The 18,589-nt window shown below is 43.4% G+C and overlaps 1 protein-coding gene across 1 annotated transcript in view; it reads left to right on the forward strand.

Moving 5' to 3' along the window:
- UQCC1 (ubiquinol-cytochrome c reductase complex assembly factor 1) overlaps positions 1–18,589 on the forward strand; it is a 45,121-nt gene that overhangs the window by 1,902 nt on the left and 24,630 nt on the right. Inside the window, exons 2-6 of the mRNA XM_069871778.1 lie at positions 894–998; positions 2,249–2,353; positions 5,632–5,739; positions 8,876–8,948; positions 15,112–15,169. Of these exons, the coding sequence (XP_069727879.1) occupies positions 894–998; positions 2,249–2,353; positions 5,632–5,739; positions 8,876–8,948; positions 15,112–15,169 (449 nt within the window). The remainder of the gene's footprint in view (positions 1–893; positions 999–2,248; positions 2,354–5,631; positions 5,740–8,875; positions 8,949–15,111; positions 15,170–18,589) is intronic.

The following is an 18,589-nucleotide window of genomic DNA, read 5'->3' on the forward strand; positions in this document are numbered from 1 at the left end:
GTCACCTGGTAGGTTCAGCTGCCCATGGAGCTGCAGCCCTAGGGAGCAGTTTACTATGAGAACCTGCTTGCAGTAGGTGAAGGACTTGTCTCGGGCTCCCCACTCCCTGGGCAGCTCCTCCTCTCCCAGCTGCTTCTGGCATTTGTATGGCAAAGCAAGCTGGTTTGGCTTTTCAGCCTGGCCAGAAAATTTATTTTTAGAGGATCCCCCATCAGGGATTCATACAAATGGGTAAGATTTCCCTGGAGTCTCTGCTCAAAGCTAAACCTCTACTCGTATGCTGGATGCTTCAGTCTCTTAATCTTCTTTGTAGCCAAGTGAAAGTGAAGCTATTTTTATTAGAAAAAAACATATGCATTGCAATAAAATGTACGTGTTAATGTAGAACTTGTATGAAGAAGGCAAATAATTGTTCTGATTTGATTATTGCTGAAAATGAGATGTGCAAAGAAAACTCCTTTTCCATGTTACCTGACATTTTCAGCAGAGCAAATCATTGTAGTCACTGACATTTTCTGGGACAATAGATGCTTTTGAAATATAAAATTCTTAGCTGTGCCTGAGTAAAGTAAAGCAAAGACGCATAAAAGCTGAGAGTTAGAGATAACTCAATGAAGAATGCTTTTGAATTTATGGTGTAGATGTAAAAATTGTGGTGTAGCTTTTTGATGTAGACAGCCCCCTGTTTCCTTTCTGGTTTTGCCACCAAACTCAGGTTCCATGCTTGGGCTGGAAGGCAAGATTTCCTTAAAATCAAAATTTCCGCTTCTGTCAAGCACAAGCTGAGAATCCTGTCTGAGGTTTGCTGTATAAAACTTGTGGAAGCAGGAGGACAGTTAAACTGTTTCCAGGTGTTGGGGTCCTTCCCCTCATCGCTCATCTCTCTGTTCCAGAGCTGCCAAACTGGAATAACCCAATGGATAGCAGCATGCAGTGGGTTACTACAGACAACTGCAGTCCAAGGCCAGTGTAGGCGGATGCTCCATGGTGTTTTCCAGGTAGGATATCAGAGTATGTTGAAGTGTGTAAAAAGTGGGATATGGTTAAATTAGTAAGAAAAAGCCATGGTTTTGTAATAAAGAGGCTTCCAAAAGTGATGTCTCCACTGTTTGTGTGTTGCTGGAACATCGAGGCAACTTGAGAGCTTTTCCCTGCTAAAAAGGTGAGCTCCAACTCTATTACACAGTTTTCTTCATTCCAGCAAGGTAGTCTGTTAGTGGACCCAAGTGATCTTTTGTTGTACCCTTCTTGTGTACAATGAAACAAGAGGAGCTTAAGCCCCTTCTTTGTCCTTCTTTATGTTACAACTTGTATCATAGAGCTGTGACTTACACAACTAGAAACTCACCTGGAAGATCTTTGGCTTGGATGTCTTTTCTTGGATAAGACTTTCCAGTCCTGGAAAAATCACCTGTACTTTTGTGACACTGCCGTGCTATTGAAGCACTGGTCCAAGTCAAGTAGCACACGGTGTTGGGAGGAGAGAGGGAAGGGAGCAGTTTTGAAGTGGATTGATAAAACCGGGGCTACTCTGAGCCATAAGTAGGTTCAGAAGGCTTCTGGGACGAGTACTCTGAACAAACTTGTACATTTGCTTTGTCTGAATTTATCCGTAAAGAAGTCACTGCTAATCTGGAGGTGCTGGGTGGCTGTGATAGGTGTTCTGTTCAGCAAGCAGCTTCTCACCTGGTGATGCCACTCACTCCAACTTGGTGGTTTTCTTTGTTGTACAGTGACTGTGTAATACAAATTGTGTGCTGTGAAGTCGTAGTGATTGTAGTGAGAGCGTCTACCATGTAATTTGTTTTGCTCAAGTCCAGTCTACGAAGACAATTGAGTGGACTATAAAGGTATAGATAGAAATAGCATAAACTCTGTTTCTCTCCAAGGTCAGGAAAAATAATTATTCTTTATTAAAAGATAAAACCCATAAGTAGTAGTGTGTGAGAAGAAGCAAAGGAGATAGGCTGTGGTGTTCGAGAGTGGGGTGTTCTGCCAGTCTGTTCCATTAGTACCTTTACAGAACACTGGGAAACACTCCACTGGTGTGGAGCATTAAGCATGGACAATTGTTTTGTTTGTAACAATTTTGATGATAAATGTGTGCTTTTTGTGATACAAAGTTTTTTAGGATTAGACTGAACTGTAATTGACTTGGAAGCCAACTAAGGGTAACTGGTGTCAAGTTAAGTGTTTACTGGTCAATGATCTCTTAATTTTTTTTCTTTCCTTCTATCGTTTTTACTAGAGGCACAAGGCTGGCCAGTTCCAACTGTCTCAATCCTGCACTGGGCTGATCAAAGCCAGTGGAGTCATTACACAGCAAAGCAGATGGTTCCACAATACAACAAAGGTGAGAAGAGTTGGATGTATCATTATCAGAGGGCATGTTGTGCTGGGGGTTGTACAGACACAGGTAACAAAGCGCTTCTCAAAACATGTAGGGGATGATTCAGCTTTTCTGTAAAGTGTTATAGTGCAGCCTGAGCGGTGGGTCCAGTCATTTGCGAAGTGCTCCCTGTTCCTTCCCAGAAGATGAAGCACTGGCATAGGAGTGTGCAGATACCGTGGGGTTCTCGGGGGTGAAGGCTCCAGTGACAAGCCTGGAGGCTTTTTTCTGATGAGGAAAGAAGCCAAGATAAGGAGAGCAGTTATTGGAGTGGGGGCAGATGTTACTTTCTTGCCTTTAAAGAGGGAAACACAGAAGTTACCTATATATATAAGAAGTAACAAGGGAGTTCCTGATTCTTTAGCTTGGGAATAACATGTAACAACGGTTTTGCTGTCTGCTAAACACTGAAAATCATCATGCAATCTACTAATAATGGCATATTATTGTGTAATAATTTATTTACTGTTCATCTCTACTGTGTTCTTAATTTGTGGCCTCTGCATCTATTACTGCTTTTGTCTTGGATTAGAAGCTTTATGGAGCACAAATCATCTCCGTAAGATTAGTTTAGCCCTTAATCCAAGGGAAACAGTGCCTCTCAACTAATAAATATCCTGTTCCTGCTCTTGTTAAGGCAATGTGAAGAAAATGGTGAAATGGAATGTGTGCACCAGAAATAAAAGGAGAGAAGGAAAACGAAAGTTAGGGATTGATGGGTAAAACTTGCATAGAAGCAACAGCCCCAGTTTGCTGTCTGCCTGATGGCGTTTCGCTGGTGTGGAGTTAGAGGTAAATAATAAGAACTATTCTAAATTGGTTGCTTTGACATGGATAGACAAGATGAAAGAAAGCAAGATGTGTGGAAGAAAAGAACCCCTGGCCGCAGTTTGTGTCTAGTTCTTAATGAGTGGTTTTCCCTTTTTTAGCAAAGTTTCCAGTACTTTTCAGCTGGTGGGGTAAACCAAATGTTTTGCAGACAAAGAGGTTGAAGCATACAAGAGGGGCTTGCAAAATTTGCCATGGCCAGGGCTAAGAGCAGAACCCAGTCTCTCAAACACGGTGTGTCCCTGTGCCTGCTCACACCGCCACCTCGTACAGTGGCACAAACGTTGTTTGCAGAGCAGATCAGAGAGAGCTGTGGGTGATAAAAGGGTAGGGCTGACAAGCTGGGCGTGAAGATCTTCAAGGCAGAGGTCAGAGAAGTGCTTTTGATGTATTGGAAAGGGATAGAGGAGGGATCCAAAGGTTGAAAGATGAATTGGGAGACTTCCTGGTTGAAATAGCCTTGGTGTAAGACACCAGGCAGGATTTATGACCAGAGGAAGCAGCTTACGGCGGTGTACATAAGGTCTGAGGTGGGTTTTTGGGCTGCGACCTAATTGTTTCGAATAGAGAAATATATCTTTGAAATGTGAACTTGACTCTGCGCTCCTGGTAGGGAATTGATTTTGAATTAATAATGTGCTCCAACTCTTTCATTTTTATATTTGGTATCAAAATTAGGAGGATTGCTTATTTTGAGCACTGAATTTCAGGTATTGAGCAGGAAATTCAGCCTGAGGTGGGCTTATGTCACTTTCAGTGTCTTGATGAGCTTGGTTTGAGTGGTTTATGAAACATATTTATGAATTTTTCTCTGTATGTTTTCTAGATCTGTTTTTCTATAGGGCTGTTTAATTGCATTTGGATGCAGCCCTAGCATTGGCAGGATAAATCATAGAATCATTAAGGCTGGAAGAAATCTCTTAAGGCCAACCATCAGCCCAACCCCACCGTGCCTACTAAACCCTGTCCCCAAGTGCCACTGCCACAGACTTTTTGAACCCCTCCAGGCATGGGTGCTCCACCACTGCCCTGAACTGCATTCCTGTATGATCAGAAATGTGAAAAGCTTTCTGGATCGGAAAAGGCTATTTTAGAACCCTCCTAATCTAAGAAGAGAGAACTGATGGCTTTATGTATGATTCCAGCCTTTGAAAGTCATAGAAGATGCTGAAAAAGAGAATAGGAGATGGTTGTTTGTGGCTTCTTCTAGGAAAATTGGGAGCAGCCAATGAAATGGCAGGGTTGGATTTAAAACGGGCACAAGGGATTTTTTTTTTTTTTTACATAACTAAACTGAAACTTGTGTGCCACAGGTCTGTGTGTTGGGAGGTTAAATAGTTTCAAACGCCAGGCTGCTGAAGGTGCATCCAGTTATAGCTTTCAAAAGTGAAGACGTTGATATGTTCTCTGGTGCAGGAATGACTGTGGGAGGCTGGGCAGCTTCATCCCAGCAACCTGTGGGGTGTGCGCTGTGTTCCTCTGCTCTTGGGGCTCCTCCCAGTACCTGCACTGGTGGTGTTGGAGATGGTGTCCTGGCTGAAGTGTTTGTGTCTTTCAAGGAAATATTTAGGGTAAAATTCCAGTGACATAATTTAACATTTCTTTGGTCAGGGAGCTTTCTCAGATTCTACTGGCGCTTGGCTGTGTTCCTCAAGTATACAGAAGAGACTCACGTGCATTAGATATTGGTTAGATGGGTTAAAAGTCTAGTGATTTGTTGGTAACAAAATGTTTATACTACATACTTCATTTGTTAGAAGTTATTTGTTGGACTACAAGCAATAATTAGTGGTGGGTGATTGCTGTTGCCTGGGTGTGTAGAGGAAGAAGGCCACAAAGGTTTCTTATCAGTTTGATGGTGTTTCATGTGTGGTGTTAATGTGGAATAGAACATTTATATTCATGTTTACAGGCTCTGCAAAGCATCAGGGACTCAATACTTTCCCAATCCAGTTTTTCTGCAAGTGCTGTTTAGGTGAATTATAAGGTGAATGATAATCTGTGGGAGCTTTTCAGTAGAAATAGTGGTTTTCTACAGCCTCATTAGTTTTAAGATGGAGTGGATTGGTTTATGTAACGTATAATTTATCTGCAAAAGATTTAAACCTAAGTGAAGGCACACATCTAGAAACTGTATGGGGAAGTAAGCTGGCAGCAATATTTTCGACAGCAGGTTTCCATTCAAGCTGTTTGAGTCTGAGCTTCCAATGGGATGCTTTTATCAAAACAATTATGCAGTGTTTGCTTTCATCAGCAGAAAAACACTGCAGTATTTTGCAGAGAAGCCCTAAATCTATATTTTTGTTGAACAAAGAAAGCAAACAAACCCTCTAAAATTCTCATTTAAACTTGTAGGTTTTCTAACCAAAGCTTTAATTATTAAGACTGAAATATGTGATATTTCACTTTTACAGCATTTTTCTGCAAAAGATTCCTTGCAGCCGCCTGACGAGAAAGTGGGTAGGTTCACAAGGATAATAGAATCACTGGGTTTCACAGGACCACTGAAGTACAGCCGATGGGTAAGGCTTTCGTTTCATAATTCCTGGGGGGGGTTGGTATATTCAGAGTTCTAAAAAGCAAGCAAAAAATCATTCCCTTTTTTCTTGTGATAGAAGCAGTGCTTAGTGGAAAAGATCTGATTGTTACCAGAGTAAATTTCTGTTCTGTGATGTGAGGAATACTAATCCATAGCTTGAACCTCCCTTGATCTGTGCTTTGCCATTATTGGCACAAGTAGGGATATAGTACTTGGGTTGTAGAGTCTTAATCCTTCTTGAATGTCTTCAGACATCTTATTTTTCACTTCATTTGTGCACCAAAGAACATAATAGCCACCTTTCTATCCAAGTCAAACATCCACACAGGGCACCATCTTGTCTCTAGTAACAACCACTTGCAGTTACTAGAAGGATTTTAATTACAGGAGAAGCATTTTACAATGGTTCTTCTCTGCTCTTGCAGCCCACAACAGCTTTCTGGTTCAGGACTTCTGTTACATTTGTTGGTGGATTTTTCTTCCATAAATGTGTCCAGTTGTTTTTTGAACTCTTGTAGGCTCTTAGCATCCGTAGCATTTGATATCAGGGAGATGCATAGCTTGAGTACCCACTGAGGGAAGAAGTACATTTGTAATCAGTTGGTGCCTTTAAATTTTTTACTTAAAAAAACAGTGATTCTTCTTTCCTTGGAGCATACATTCCCTTTTTCTGATGCTTTTACACTCATATATTCCATAATGTCTTAGTCATCTCTGGATTGAGGAGGTTTAATCTAACTTCTTTCTGTTATTGAGGCTCTTTCGTGTTTTGATTTTTGTTGCTCTTCTCTGAACCTCTTTCAGACAGGAGAGTCTCACGAACAGGCAGTAGTGAGATACGTTATAGTCACTGTTTAACAGTAGCTTTCGTATATTTTAAATAGTCCTTTCATAAAGCAGTTGTGTGACCAGCAGGGCAAGGCAAAGGATTCTGACTGTCTGCTCTGCTCTTGTGAGACCTCACTGAAGGCCCTCCGTCCAGCTCTGGAGTCCTCAGCACAGGAAGGCCATGGATCTGTTGGGCAAGTCCAGAGGAGGTCACGGAGATTATCCAAGGGCTGGAGCACCTCCTGTACGAGGACAGGCTGAGAGAGCTGGGGTTGTTCAGCCTGGAGAAGAGAAGGCTCTGGAGAGATGTTAGAGCAGCTTCCAGGACTGAAAGAGGCTCCAGGAGAGCTGGGGAGGGGCTCTGGATCAGGAAGTGCAGGGAGAGGATGAGGAGGAAGGGTTTTAAGCTGCAAGAGGGGAAATTGAGATGTGATCCTAGTGAGAAATGTTTTGCTGTGAGGTTGGGGAGGCCCTGGCCCAGGTTGCCCAGAGCAGTGGTGGCTGCCCCATCCCTGGAGGTGGTCCAGGCCAGCTTGGATGGAGCTTGGAGCAACTGGATGCAGTGGGAGGTTTTCCTGCCCATGGCAGGAATGGGACTGAATGGTCTGTAAGGTCCCTTCTGACCAAAACCATTCTAGGATTCGATGACTAAATGAAAGCTGTTCTGTAAGAGATGCCTTCAGTTCCTCATGCAGAAGGAAAAAGAGATGAAATTAATAATTTCTTTGCTCTGCACTAGGATGTGGTATAAAGGAATGAGAGGAGAAGGTGGCTTAAAGGAAGGTCCAGCTGTGCAGGAATTAAAACCTATAAGGTGCTTTGAATATCTGCAAGTCAGTGGGCCTCCTCCAAGACCCATCTGAAACTGTTGCTGATTGCACCTCACTCCTCAGAGAGAAACTACAAGGAGCGGATAACTGACCCGTAAGGGGGTTAGGTACTTTGGTTAAAATCAGTTGCTTTTAATCAGGTGATGCTAAATCTCACAAGGGAGCAGTTTCTCTCCCACGTGCCTGTGTACATATTGTTGTAATAAAGATTCTTGTTAGCTGTAAGTGTTGATGCAGAGTTCTCCTTAATTGCTAGTCTTTACCGCCTGCTTTTGGCTGGGGAATTTGGGTTTGGAGAGAGTTATTTTGTGGTTAGGGCCCCAGAGACCCGAGTTCATTCCTGGCCGTGCCTGTGCTCTCTAGGAGATTTTAGGGAGGCTTCTTAATATTTCTCTGCATTTTCTCATTTTCTTCTCCCTCCCCCTACACCTCTCCTATACCCTAAAGCTTCCATGATTAAATTTCAGCAGTTTCTCCTGTGTTACCTGCCTTATTTAAGGACTGGATTGCAGGGCCTGCTCTTTACAATATGTTTTTAATGGCTAGGAATGCCTGGGCTGGGGCAGCAGCTTCCACGGGGGGGATCCCTGCTCCCCAGCCAGGCAGCATTTCCTTTAGAAAGGAAATCTTCACAACTCCAGCAAGCAGTGTGAATTATTTTACTGCAAGAAGTTTAGATATCTGCTTTATTTTTGACAGAAGCCTGAGGTTCTTGAATAAGACAAGTCATGGCTCCTGTGTTTCCCCAGCAGATGAGTTGCAGCTGCCTTGTTTTTCTTTGGTTGGTGAGACACAAATAGTGACTCAGGTAGTTTGAAGTGACATTTGACAGGTTTAGTGCTCATCCCTGTTACTGAGGGCTCTGAGGTGGTTGGTCCCAGTTCTAGGGCACTGGAAAGAAAATAACAAACCCAAACAACCCCAGACCAACGAACCCAGTGCTGCTTCCTGGCTTAGGTAGGGGAGCAGGCTCTGGAGTTTCCAGCTTTTTCTTTTTTTCCCTTTGATGTTAATAAACAGGAACGGCTGACAGCTCTTCTTTGGTTTTAGGACATTTAGTATGTAATTCCTTTATTATTTAAAACTTAAATTATACGAAATACTTTGAGTGATGTACATCAATTAAAGTTGTAGGAGGAAAGCAGTAATTGTGAATTGGGAACTTCGGAGGCTCTGTAAGGAGAGCCATTTCATTTCTTTTTCCATATTATATTAAACTAGGTTTGGAAGAGTAGCCAAGAAGCCATTTAATCGTTTTCTTTTTCCTCAAGGCAAGCTTTGTGATACTTGTGTCACTCCTGGGAGATGCGATAGTTTAATGCACTCCTGAAAATCTCAAGTGATTGCATTTCTCAAAAGAAGTCTTTTCAGAAAATGATAGTGTATGTGTTTAATAAAACCAGTAGTGCTTGCTAGCTCTTTTGATGAATACTTTAAGTATTGCCTCTTCTTTTTCTTCAGAAAATCAAGGTTGCAGCTTTGCGCATGTACACGTGCTGTGTGGAGAAAACTGACTATGAGGAGTTTTTTAACAGTAAGTAAAGGACTTGATGGTGTTTGGACTCCTGCCCTGGTAAGAGAACTTGTGCTGAAAAATCTGTCTAGATATATGTGTACCAATAAATATGACAGCAAAAAAAAAAACTTGTCGTGCCCTAACAGTGCACAGTCAACTAGAAGCTGCCTGTACAACAGCGTTCCCTGAAGCTCTGAGTTGGCAAGAGTTCAAGGCAGACTCAGAGTCTGGGATTGTTACATTTTGCCTGCTGCAATGGAGAAAGAGAACTAGGGTGGGATAGGTAAAACCCAGAATAGCCCCACTTGTATTTTTTATTACCATAAGTAATGTAAACTAAGAATCCAGATATCTTCCCTTTTTCTGTGGTCAGATTGTGTCCTACCCTGTCCCATGACCAGTTTTGAGAAGGTCCAGTGTGACCGGGATGCAAGAACCATCCCTGTCCACTGATACACGACTTTTTCTGCGATACAGGGTCTGTTAGATCACTGGATCCTGCCTCTGTGTCTCTTCCTCGTGGCTGGGGCAGGTTTAGTCAGAATTTAGAGACTTTCTGTTTTACTAACCGTGTCAGCATTAAACCAGGACATGTTTCTTGACTGGGTAAAGAATCCAACCTGAGCAGAGACACAAGTCCCTCCTTTGAATGTAGAGGAATAATACTGGCTTGAATTGGGGTGGCTTTTCCATGTTGCACACAGTTTTTTAGGAACAAGCTGAAAAAACTCTTGCTGCTTTTAATTAGTGTCAAATCTGGCAGGTGTACAGGGAAGAAATGGTTTTGAGACTTAGCTTCAGTGATATTTTATTCTTACAGAATTAATTCTCTGTCAGTGTCATTTAGCTGGTGGCCTGGGTCTGGCCTGTCACCTGAATTCCTGAGCTACCAAGTGCTCTCACATGGCTTCATGATGCACCAGCACAGGTTGGGGCTGCTGCTGCTGCCTCCTGAGAGATCGGCTGAAGGGACATCTTTGTGTGTTCATCTAGTGCAGGGCTTATTGAGGCTGGTTTGGTACCTGACGTTGCTGCTGCAGGATTTTCCAGTGGGTTTCAGAAGGTTTTCCAGAACTGTGATGTGGTTTTGGCGGTTGCAGGAGTGAGAACTCTGTGAGCAGTGGGATTCATCATTACTGATCAAAAAATTAGAACCTTATTTTTACTGAGCACACCTCTCTCTCCAGCTGCGTGCCCTCTCAGCATCTCTCAGATAACTTCTCTTCTGTTTGTCATATTTGCCTCTCAAATAGAGGTTTTTTTGCCATTTTTAACTGGTGTTTCACTATCTCTGCACAAGAGGTTAATTGTACAAAGATTTATAAATATTCCCCTAGGTTGAAATTTAAAGGGATTTCAGAACACATCTGTGAAAAAGATACTAGCTCAGATTTCAGGCTGAACACTTAGTAAAATGACTTCAGTTGTATTCTTGATATTGTCTTACTGTTTTAAAGAGGCAATTCCAGCACTCCCACTTACTTTGAACATCTCATGAACAGCAGGCAGCCTTTCCTTCAAGTTTGCTCTTTTTCTCCAGAACGTCCTTGTTGCTCCTTTTGTCTTTCTGCTGTGTGGGACAAGTTGTAGCCTGTCCATCTCTGAATTTACACCCAGAGAAACCTGTATTTGCATTGCCTCGATACGCTTGTTAAGTAAGGAACAAGCTAGTTTGTTCTGCTGAGATTGATGGCGATGCACCCCTTGGTGTTATTGAAGAACCTAGCAGTGTTTGGGTCTGTGCTTCTGGTTCCAAAAAAATTATTTCATTCATATGAAAGCACATTTAAGAAGTTTCTGTTACTTCTATATAATTACAGCTGCAGTTGTTTGGGGGATTAGCTCTAAAATTTAACAGATGTGTGATCTGTGTTTACAAAGTAGTTCCCCTAAAACACAGACTGTGTGGGATGGGCAGGAACCTTTCAGATTGATTTTGCCAAAGAAGAAGCTTTAGGCTGCGGTTCCATGGGCAGCTGAGTTGAAGTAATGGCCAAAGGGGAAAGGCTCCCCTCTCCAGCTCCTCTGCATGTGTGCTGGACTCGACAATTATTGTGTCCTCTTCTGGTGAACTGTTCAGGTCACTGCACGAAAACAGCCCTTTTTTTCACTGCCTGATTGTTTTACTGTATTCGTGAATCCAAGTGGCATGTGGAAGGGTCTGATGAACAGCAACCATGGCGTAAGTGGATGTTGAGGAGGGGAACATGGCACAAAGCAAGACATCCAACTTCCAGTTCAATTCATCATGTCCTCATCAACTGAGGTCAGTCAGAAGCTGTTGTTTCTGTTCCAATTCCTCCTTTTTCAAATACAGACGGGCATGGCTTAAGCCAGGACTGTGTGCTTTGCTGTCCTGAGCAGTTCTGCTCTGGTTGCATGGTGTTGAATCGTAGCATAATTAAGTCTGGACATACCTCTAAGCTCATCCAGTCTAGCTGTCAAACCAACCCCACCATGCCTGCCAAACCATGTCCTGAAGTGCCACAGCCACATGGCTTTTGAACCCCTCCAGGGATGAAGACTCCGACATTGCCCTGGGCAGCCTCTGTCAGTGCTTCACCACTCTGTCTGCAAAGGCATTTTTTGTAATATCCAATCTAAATCTCCCCTGGCACAACTTGAGGTCATTTCCTCTCTTTCTGTCTCCTGTTACTTGGGAGTGGAGCCCATTACCCACCTCACCACAACCTCCTTTCTGGGAGCTGCAGAGAGCAATGAGATCACACCTCAGCCCCCTCTTCTCTAAGCTAAATGATCCCGAGTTGAGATGTCCAGGTGACCTGCCTAGAGTCAGCTCTGGCCTCTGGTCTGGAGAGCTTGTTAGCTTTTTCTGGCCGTGGGTAGTGCACATCCGTGCACATATAAAACCATTTTTGGACTCCTAACCCTGTGTGATCAGAAACAGTTCTTCATAGAGCCTTCTCTTCTTTGGTGTTTCTGGATGTGCTTTTGCGATGCGACAGGGATAGCAACTGCAGTGCGACCTTACGGAACTTGGATTGGTGTGTGGATTTTGTCAGGTTGTTCTCTGACAGGTGACATGGACTGTAAAGGCTGGAGAGGACGGTGTTGAGGACGGTGATCGCGTTTCGTGTTGTATAGGCTACCTTGCTATACCAGTGCACTTCTGCTGATACCTACAGGCATTGCTGAGACTGTTATGTGGTGTGAGCCCTCTGAACCTCATTTCTCTGTTTGATACCTTAGAGCAGCAGTTTCCAAAATATGTGCTGTGGATATGCAAGTCATGAGGCCACTGTAGGATATAAAGGAGGTGTTTTAATTGAGGCTCTCCAGTATTATACTGCGGTTAATGTTATTATATCTGCCATCCTGTTGTCTCTTTGTTTTGGGATCATCCCTGGACAAAACTTGGGGAACTCTTATTTAGAGCTTACGTCCCAAATGTCTGGACTGTGCTGCTTTTGCAGAAAATGGAGCTGGTTTAGGACTATTTCTTGTTCAAAGGAGAACAGGGAGGTAGTAGAGGGAATGGAGAGATTGCTGGGGCCAGTGTTTCTGTGGACAAAGCTTGTGCAGCTCCGATAGTTCTAACAAAACAAAAGAGGTAGCTGCCTGTCAGGAGAGCATCTCCTGCCTAACCTTGTTCGTGAACAGTCAAAAGAGCTTTAAGGTGATACTGAGAGCTCAGCTGAAGTTTGATGAACATAGAGTGTAGGGTTACCTTGTGTTCATCTTGAACTCTTAATACAAGGCCAAGTTGATGAGGCTTTGAGCAACCTCATGCATTGGAGGGTGTCCCTGCCCATGGGGTTGGAACTGAGTGGGCTTTGAGGTCCCTTCCAACAGAAATTGTTCTGGGATTCCAGGATTCCATACTGTTAATTGCTCTGCTGTCAGGCAGCTGCAGCAGTAAAAGAGCTGGCCCTATCAAAACAGCCTCTCGGGTGGCTCCTAGAGGGGCAGCCAGGAAGCTCAAAAGGGATGGAGCTTGCCTACAGGACTCTGGATTCTTCCATTTCTCTTAGCCCGTCAAGCACCGTGTAGGCATGTGCCACTCTCTTTTGCACTCAGAGGAATGTTGACTTGGTGCACGTGTTTTTTTCCAGGATGTGGGGATATTATCCCACTGTGTCCTTCCCAAAATGATGGTAGTGGCTAAGGTGATCTGTCTTGAAAGAAATCCTGCACTAAAGTTCTGCAGCCCTTACATGATGAATTTTAAACGCAGAATATGACTGGGGGAAGAAGTATGTTCTCATGATCCTGAGCATTCCATCCCTTACTGAAAGCAGATACTCTAATTTCATAGGTAGCTTTACCATCAGAGATGTTTTCTGTATCAGGCTCCATTCTGAACGAGTAATCTGTGTAATTCTGGGATGGATCCTTCTCCCCAGTTATTTTCCCAGAATAAGATGTTCCAAAAGCCCAGATTTTAGAGTTACATTCTTTTTATAAAGCTGACATCTTAGGGCAAGCTTGTTGCTTTAAAGGAGCCATCCCTCCTTTAAATTTATGATGTAGACAGTCTTAATATAGAAGCTAAAAAAGGAATTATAAAAATAGAAGTGCAACACTTGGAAAGTTGTAGAAAAAAAATTCTTCCCTCCTGGGTTCTGAATAGGTCTTTAAAAACTTTCCGTGTTTCCAGTAGTAAAGGTGTGAGCTTTGCTTTCTGCTGAAGAGTGATTTCTGTGGTGGGAGACTGATGCATGGGAACATCTACTTCAGAAACCTCTGTCTGTTGAACTAAATGCTCTGCTCGGAATCTGATCTGGGGAACCTTCGCTTACTGAAATAGTTTGATTAATGCAAGCATTGAGTACTCGTGCCCTGGTTAGAGGTGCTTTGGCATGTCTTTAGGTCAAAGTAGTCATTTCTAGGCACATGAACTAATGTATTAGGAATGAGAGAGCCCAAAAGGGAGAAGGGTGCGGGAAACCTGTGTTTAGTCTGCAAACATAGACTGTTAGTGTCTTTATTACTGCATTAGAGGTGGCAGTGGTGATGTATGGGCAGTGATGCTGGAGCTTGGTGACTCCTCATACTGGTGGAGTCTTCTCTCTGAGGAGGAAGAAATAGTGAGGATTTGCTTGGTTCTTCTGGTGGTTGCCTGCCCATAGTTGGCATATGAAAAGAAAGAGGCTGAGAAAAGTATTGCTTCATGACCATGTGAACCTCCTTGGTAATTCTTGAGAGCCAAGAAGTACAGGAGTTGGGAAGGATTCCGTTTCTTTCAACACGAAGTTTCAACAGTTTGTTTCCTTGAGGCACATCTGCCTGCAGAGTCCATTTTTGAATAATCTCTGGCTGTCTTGTGGCTGGATGTGAACAGTCCAGAAGACGGGACCAAGTGCTCGGTAGGCCAAGGTGGCTGTGTCAGACCCCTCTTACTGGGTGTTCTTCTTAAAAACTCCCCTGGGAAACATGAAGAGGTGGCTTCCTTAGAGGAGTTTTTAGGATTGCCAAGAACTGAAGGATGTGCACATAACCCACAGGTCCACACTTTCCAAGCACAAGGTAGAAGAATATGGTTTCTGTGCCACATAGCCTAAATCTCCAGCCTCATGTCCTAATGGCATATGTGGATCCATACTGTGAGTGTCCATGTGGGCAAACTATCTCTGGACAGTGGAGTGGAGCTCAGTCTGGAAACAGAAATTGTGTCTGTGGTTTGTTGGTGGCTTTAATCTTGATATAGAACAAGGAGAGGCAAGGTGCGTTGAGAGTGCTGTGGGTTGTACAGCCACGTCGTAAATCAGAACAGCGGCATCGGAGCAAAGACCCCATTCACAGTGTCCTGTCCCTGGCAAGAGGCTGCAGCACATGTTGAAAGAAGAGCACAAGAACAGAGCAAAGCATCCATTGATACTTCCCTGTTGTTCTCTACTGCTTTGGGACTTCCTAAGCTAGAAGCTACATGCTTGTCTAATTGTACATGTGGGAATTTCCCCCCTCAAATGTTATCTAAGTGAGTTCACACATGATAACTTCTGGAATCTGCAGTGCCCTGTGGATGCACGTTCTCGGGTTTAAGCACAAGGTTGGCAGTAAATTATGTTTGCTTCTGATATGTGTGTACTGTTCAGGCCAGAAATTAAATCACTGACATCTATTTAGATTTTGGTGTTGTGAATATCTGTTAGATGCAAAATGTGATGAAATTCATATTAATGTTTTGTTTTGGTTTTGTGTTTTTCCCCCTCTCGTCAAGGGTGCCAAATGCCTGATACTTTGAATTCCTGGTTTCTAGTAGCCCAGCTGCATGTCTGGTAAGTGAAAAGTAAAATAGTAATAAAACTGTTTTCAGGAAACAGTGTGATCTGTGCCGTAATGTGAGAAAAAGTAGGTTTCAGTTGGAAAAGACCTTTAAGAACATCAAGTCAAACCATCGATCCAACCCTGCTAAGTCTGCCACCAGACCATGTCCCCAAGTACGACATCTACCCATCTTTTAAACCCCTCTAGGGGTTTAAAAGCCTCTGCCAGTGCTTGACAACAATCTCTGTAAAGAAGTTCATCCTAATATCCAACCTAAATTTCCACTTGCACATCTTGAGGCCACTTCCCCTTGCCCTGTCGCTGGCTTCCAGGGAGAAGAGACCAACCCCCACTTCACCACAACCTCCTTTCCAGGAGTTTCAGAGAGTGATGAGGTCTCCCCTCAGACTCCTTTTCTCCAGACCAAACAGCCCCAGGGCCCTCAGCTGCTCCTATGAAGGCTTGTGCTCTAAACTCTTCACCAGTTTTGTTGTCCTTCTCTGGACATGCTCCAGCATCCCATCTATAGTGGTTATATTCAGTTTACTAATTACTGAATTTTAGCAGTTTTCTACTAAGGTGCAAAAAAAACCCCATAGAGAATGCAACATCTTTTACATCTCTAAATCTTCAGCTGTGGAATGATCTGTGCCATGGGTTTTCTAAAAGCCTTGCTCAGCCTACGTGGAAAAAATCTTACCTGGGTGTTTTAGGAACAGTTTGAATTTATGTATAAGTGGTTTAAATTGGGAGAATTTGTGGTGATTGAAGTTGCTGCTCGTCAGAAGCATTTAACAAATCATAGGGTTGGCATTTATTCTTGCACCTCTGAAACGTACGGGCAGGTTGGTGAATGCCAGCTTGGCTGCGTGGAAAACTACTTAAACACCTTAAATGGTGAATTTTTTCCTTTTTTCATTTGGGAAAATAGTAGCCAAAAAAATCAAGTTTTCAGCTAATGTTACATACCTATAAAGGTCAGGGGATGCACAAGGGACTACAGTAATTTTTGTGAAGTGCCAGATCTTTCAGGAAACCGAAGTCCATGGGCTTACACTCCACGATCCAAAGGCTGAAAGGAAGTTTGTACTGAAATAGCTGCACGTAGGCATAGGTTCCTTATTGCTTTGCCTTCTTTTTTTCCCCTTCTCTTCCTGCCCCCTCAGCGTATTGAAAGATGGGGCAGCTTGTTTCACCAAAGAATGAATAAATTATCAATACAATTGAAATTATAATCAGTTAATGGAATCAGTGGAATCAAGACCCTGAGTTTTGCAGTTTATTTATGTCTGACTGTTCTCTGTGGAAAAAAAGGCTTTTTTAATGGATAAGCTGATCATTCATGTTGATATTTGGAAAACTAGTGCATTAAATATTCAAAACCAAACTGTAAGTCTCGGGGGGAAACAAAGAGGGGTAAGTAACATGAGTCTGTGAAGAACGCACTTTTTTTCACAACATCCTGATTTTGCATTGACAGGAAAGTGTAACCTGTGACGCTCAGCATCAGTTTCATAGAATCATAGAATCCTAGAATGGTTTGGATTTGAAGGGACCTCAAAGCTCATCCAGTCCAACCCCCTGCCATGGGCAGGGACACCTCCCACTGGATCCGGTTGCTCCAAGCCCCATCCAACCTGGCCTGGAACACCTCCAGGGAGGGAAATCGCTGTAGGTACTTGTCTCATTAAGCCAGAGTGATTTCTCCAAACAAGTACAACATCACCCCAGAAATAGTTGCTCTGGAGCAACTTGGGAAGCAGGAATGAGTGACCTGAGAGCTCTGAGTGGGCTCTGTCCTAAGGGCATCCTCACACCCAGATTGTGTGGCACTGAGCCACCACACACCCGTTGGACAGGGCCGTGTCAGCTGCTGCTCCTGGTGTTTCAGCCAGTCTTTTGGCTCTGTGGGAATGCTGACAGCAGCAGCCAAAGCTGAGGCTGTTGTGGGAAATGGCCACACCTCATCTAAGGTGAGTTGAACGATAGGTGCTCCTCTCTGAAAAAGACTTACAGGTGCTTTCCTGCCTGAAAAGGCTCAGGCATCCTTTCATGTAATTTTCTTCTCACATAAGCTTTTCACATAACTTAAATACAGCATAGGTCACCCCACCCAACCGATGTCAGGTAGGCAGCTTTTTAAAGAGAGTTTGGAATAATTTTGCTTTCATGGTTCGACGAAGATGAGTCAATGTTTGACTAAACTACAGAGCAGATTCTGTAGTGGAGCGATAAAATGTTTCACGCTGTGTTGATCTAGTTAGAGGGTTTATAGCCTTTAAAGAGGCTGTGTCTTCTAAACCCCAGATGGCAGGTGTAGTAACAAACTGCCAAATTTTCAAATAAACTGCAGAATTCCATGATCTCACTTGTGGCGCTGCAGAACAGCTCTGTGACAGCACTGTGCGTTCAAACACAGAGCCGCCTTTGAGGCTTCATGGGTAGCAAGTTTTACTCGGAACACCACTTCAACCCTGCTCATCAGTGACTGATTGTTGGTGTTGGTCTGTGCACTGTGCTCTCCTCCTGCTTCCCCACCACTGAAGGCAAGCTGGATAGGAACCAGTATTTATGCTCAGGAGGAGGTTTTCTTGCCAAGCCACTGTTACTCCCCGCCCCAAGCTTGCGTATTCAGCAAAAGACATATAAAAATGCTTTTTTTAGCCCTAAATTAGTCTTTTAAACTGAGTCTTTTTCTCTTTGACTTGTTAAGAGTGTGTAAAAACTTTGAGTGCAGTAAGGCTTACTGATTAACTTTTTCATGTAGCTCAATTATATAAACGTACAAGAGGAACAAAGGCTTTGAAACAGGTTGAGGTAAGACAGAAGTTTTAAACTCTTTGTAGGTTTGTTTTGTGGAAGGACTGGTAGCTGGACAGCTGTTCTCTGAGTTATAGACCATTGTTTTAGAAGGGTTTGTCATCTTTCTGTAAGCAAGATGAGGATTCATTTCTTTATACCATCTTAATTGCATTTGTTTGCTGGCACTGGTGCTATTGGACGGATACCAGGTTGTCACTGCTGCAGTGTATCCCTTGGGAATCCATACACAGCCATTTCCTGAGACAGAAATAGGCACAGGCTTCCCAGCGTTCCCTTCATTGACTGCTGCCCTTCCTCTTCTCCACCCAACCTATACTCTCAGTCTCTCCACCTGGTGACCATTGGTCTACTTGTCATAGAGTCATTGAGGTTGGAAAAGACCTCTAAGACCATCGTGCCCCAGTCCCTCTCTCCAGTCTTTTGTCCCTGTTCCACCTCACTTGTGCTGGAGCCCAGGCTGTCTCTTGTATGGCCAGTGTCCTTTTCAGAAACTGCATGAAGAAATCAGATTCTGCTCTGCAGGCTTTTCTTTCCATTTTGGTGTCGGAGTTGAGTGGCTTTTCTGTGAGACTTAAATGTTCTGTATCGGAAAAAATGAATGGAGGTCT

The sequence above is a fragment of the Phaenicophaeus curvirostris genome, chromosome 18, assembly GCF_032191515.1.
Source record: "Phaenicophaeus curvirostris isolate KB17595 chromosome 18, BPBGC_Pcur_1.0, whole genome shotgun sequence".
Taxonomy (NCBI): domain Eukaryota; kingdom Metazoa; phylum Chordata; class Aves; order Cuculiformes; family Cuculidae; genus Phaenicophaeus; species Phaenicophaeus curvirostris.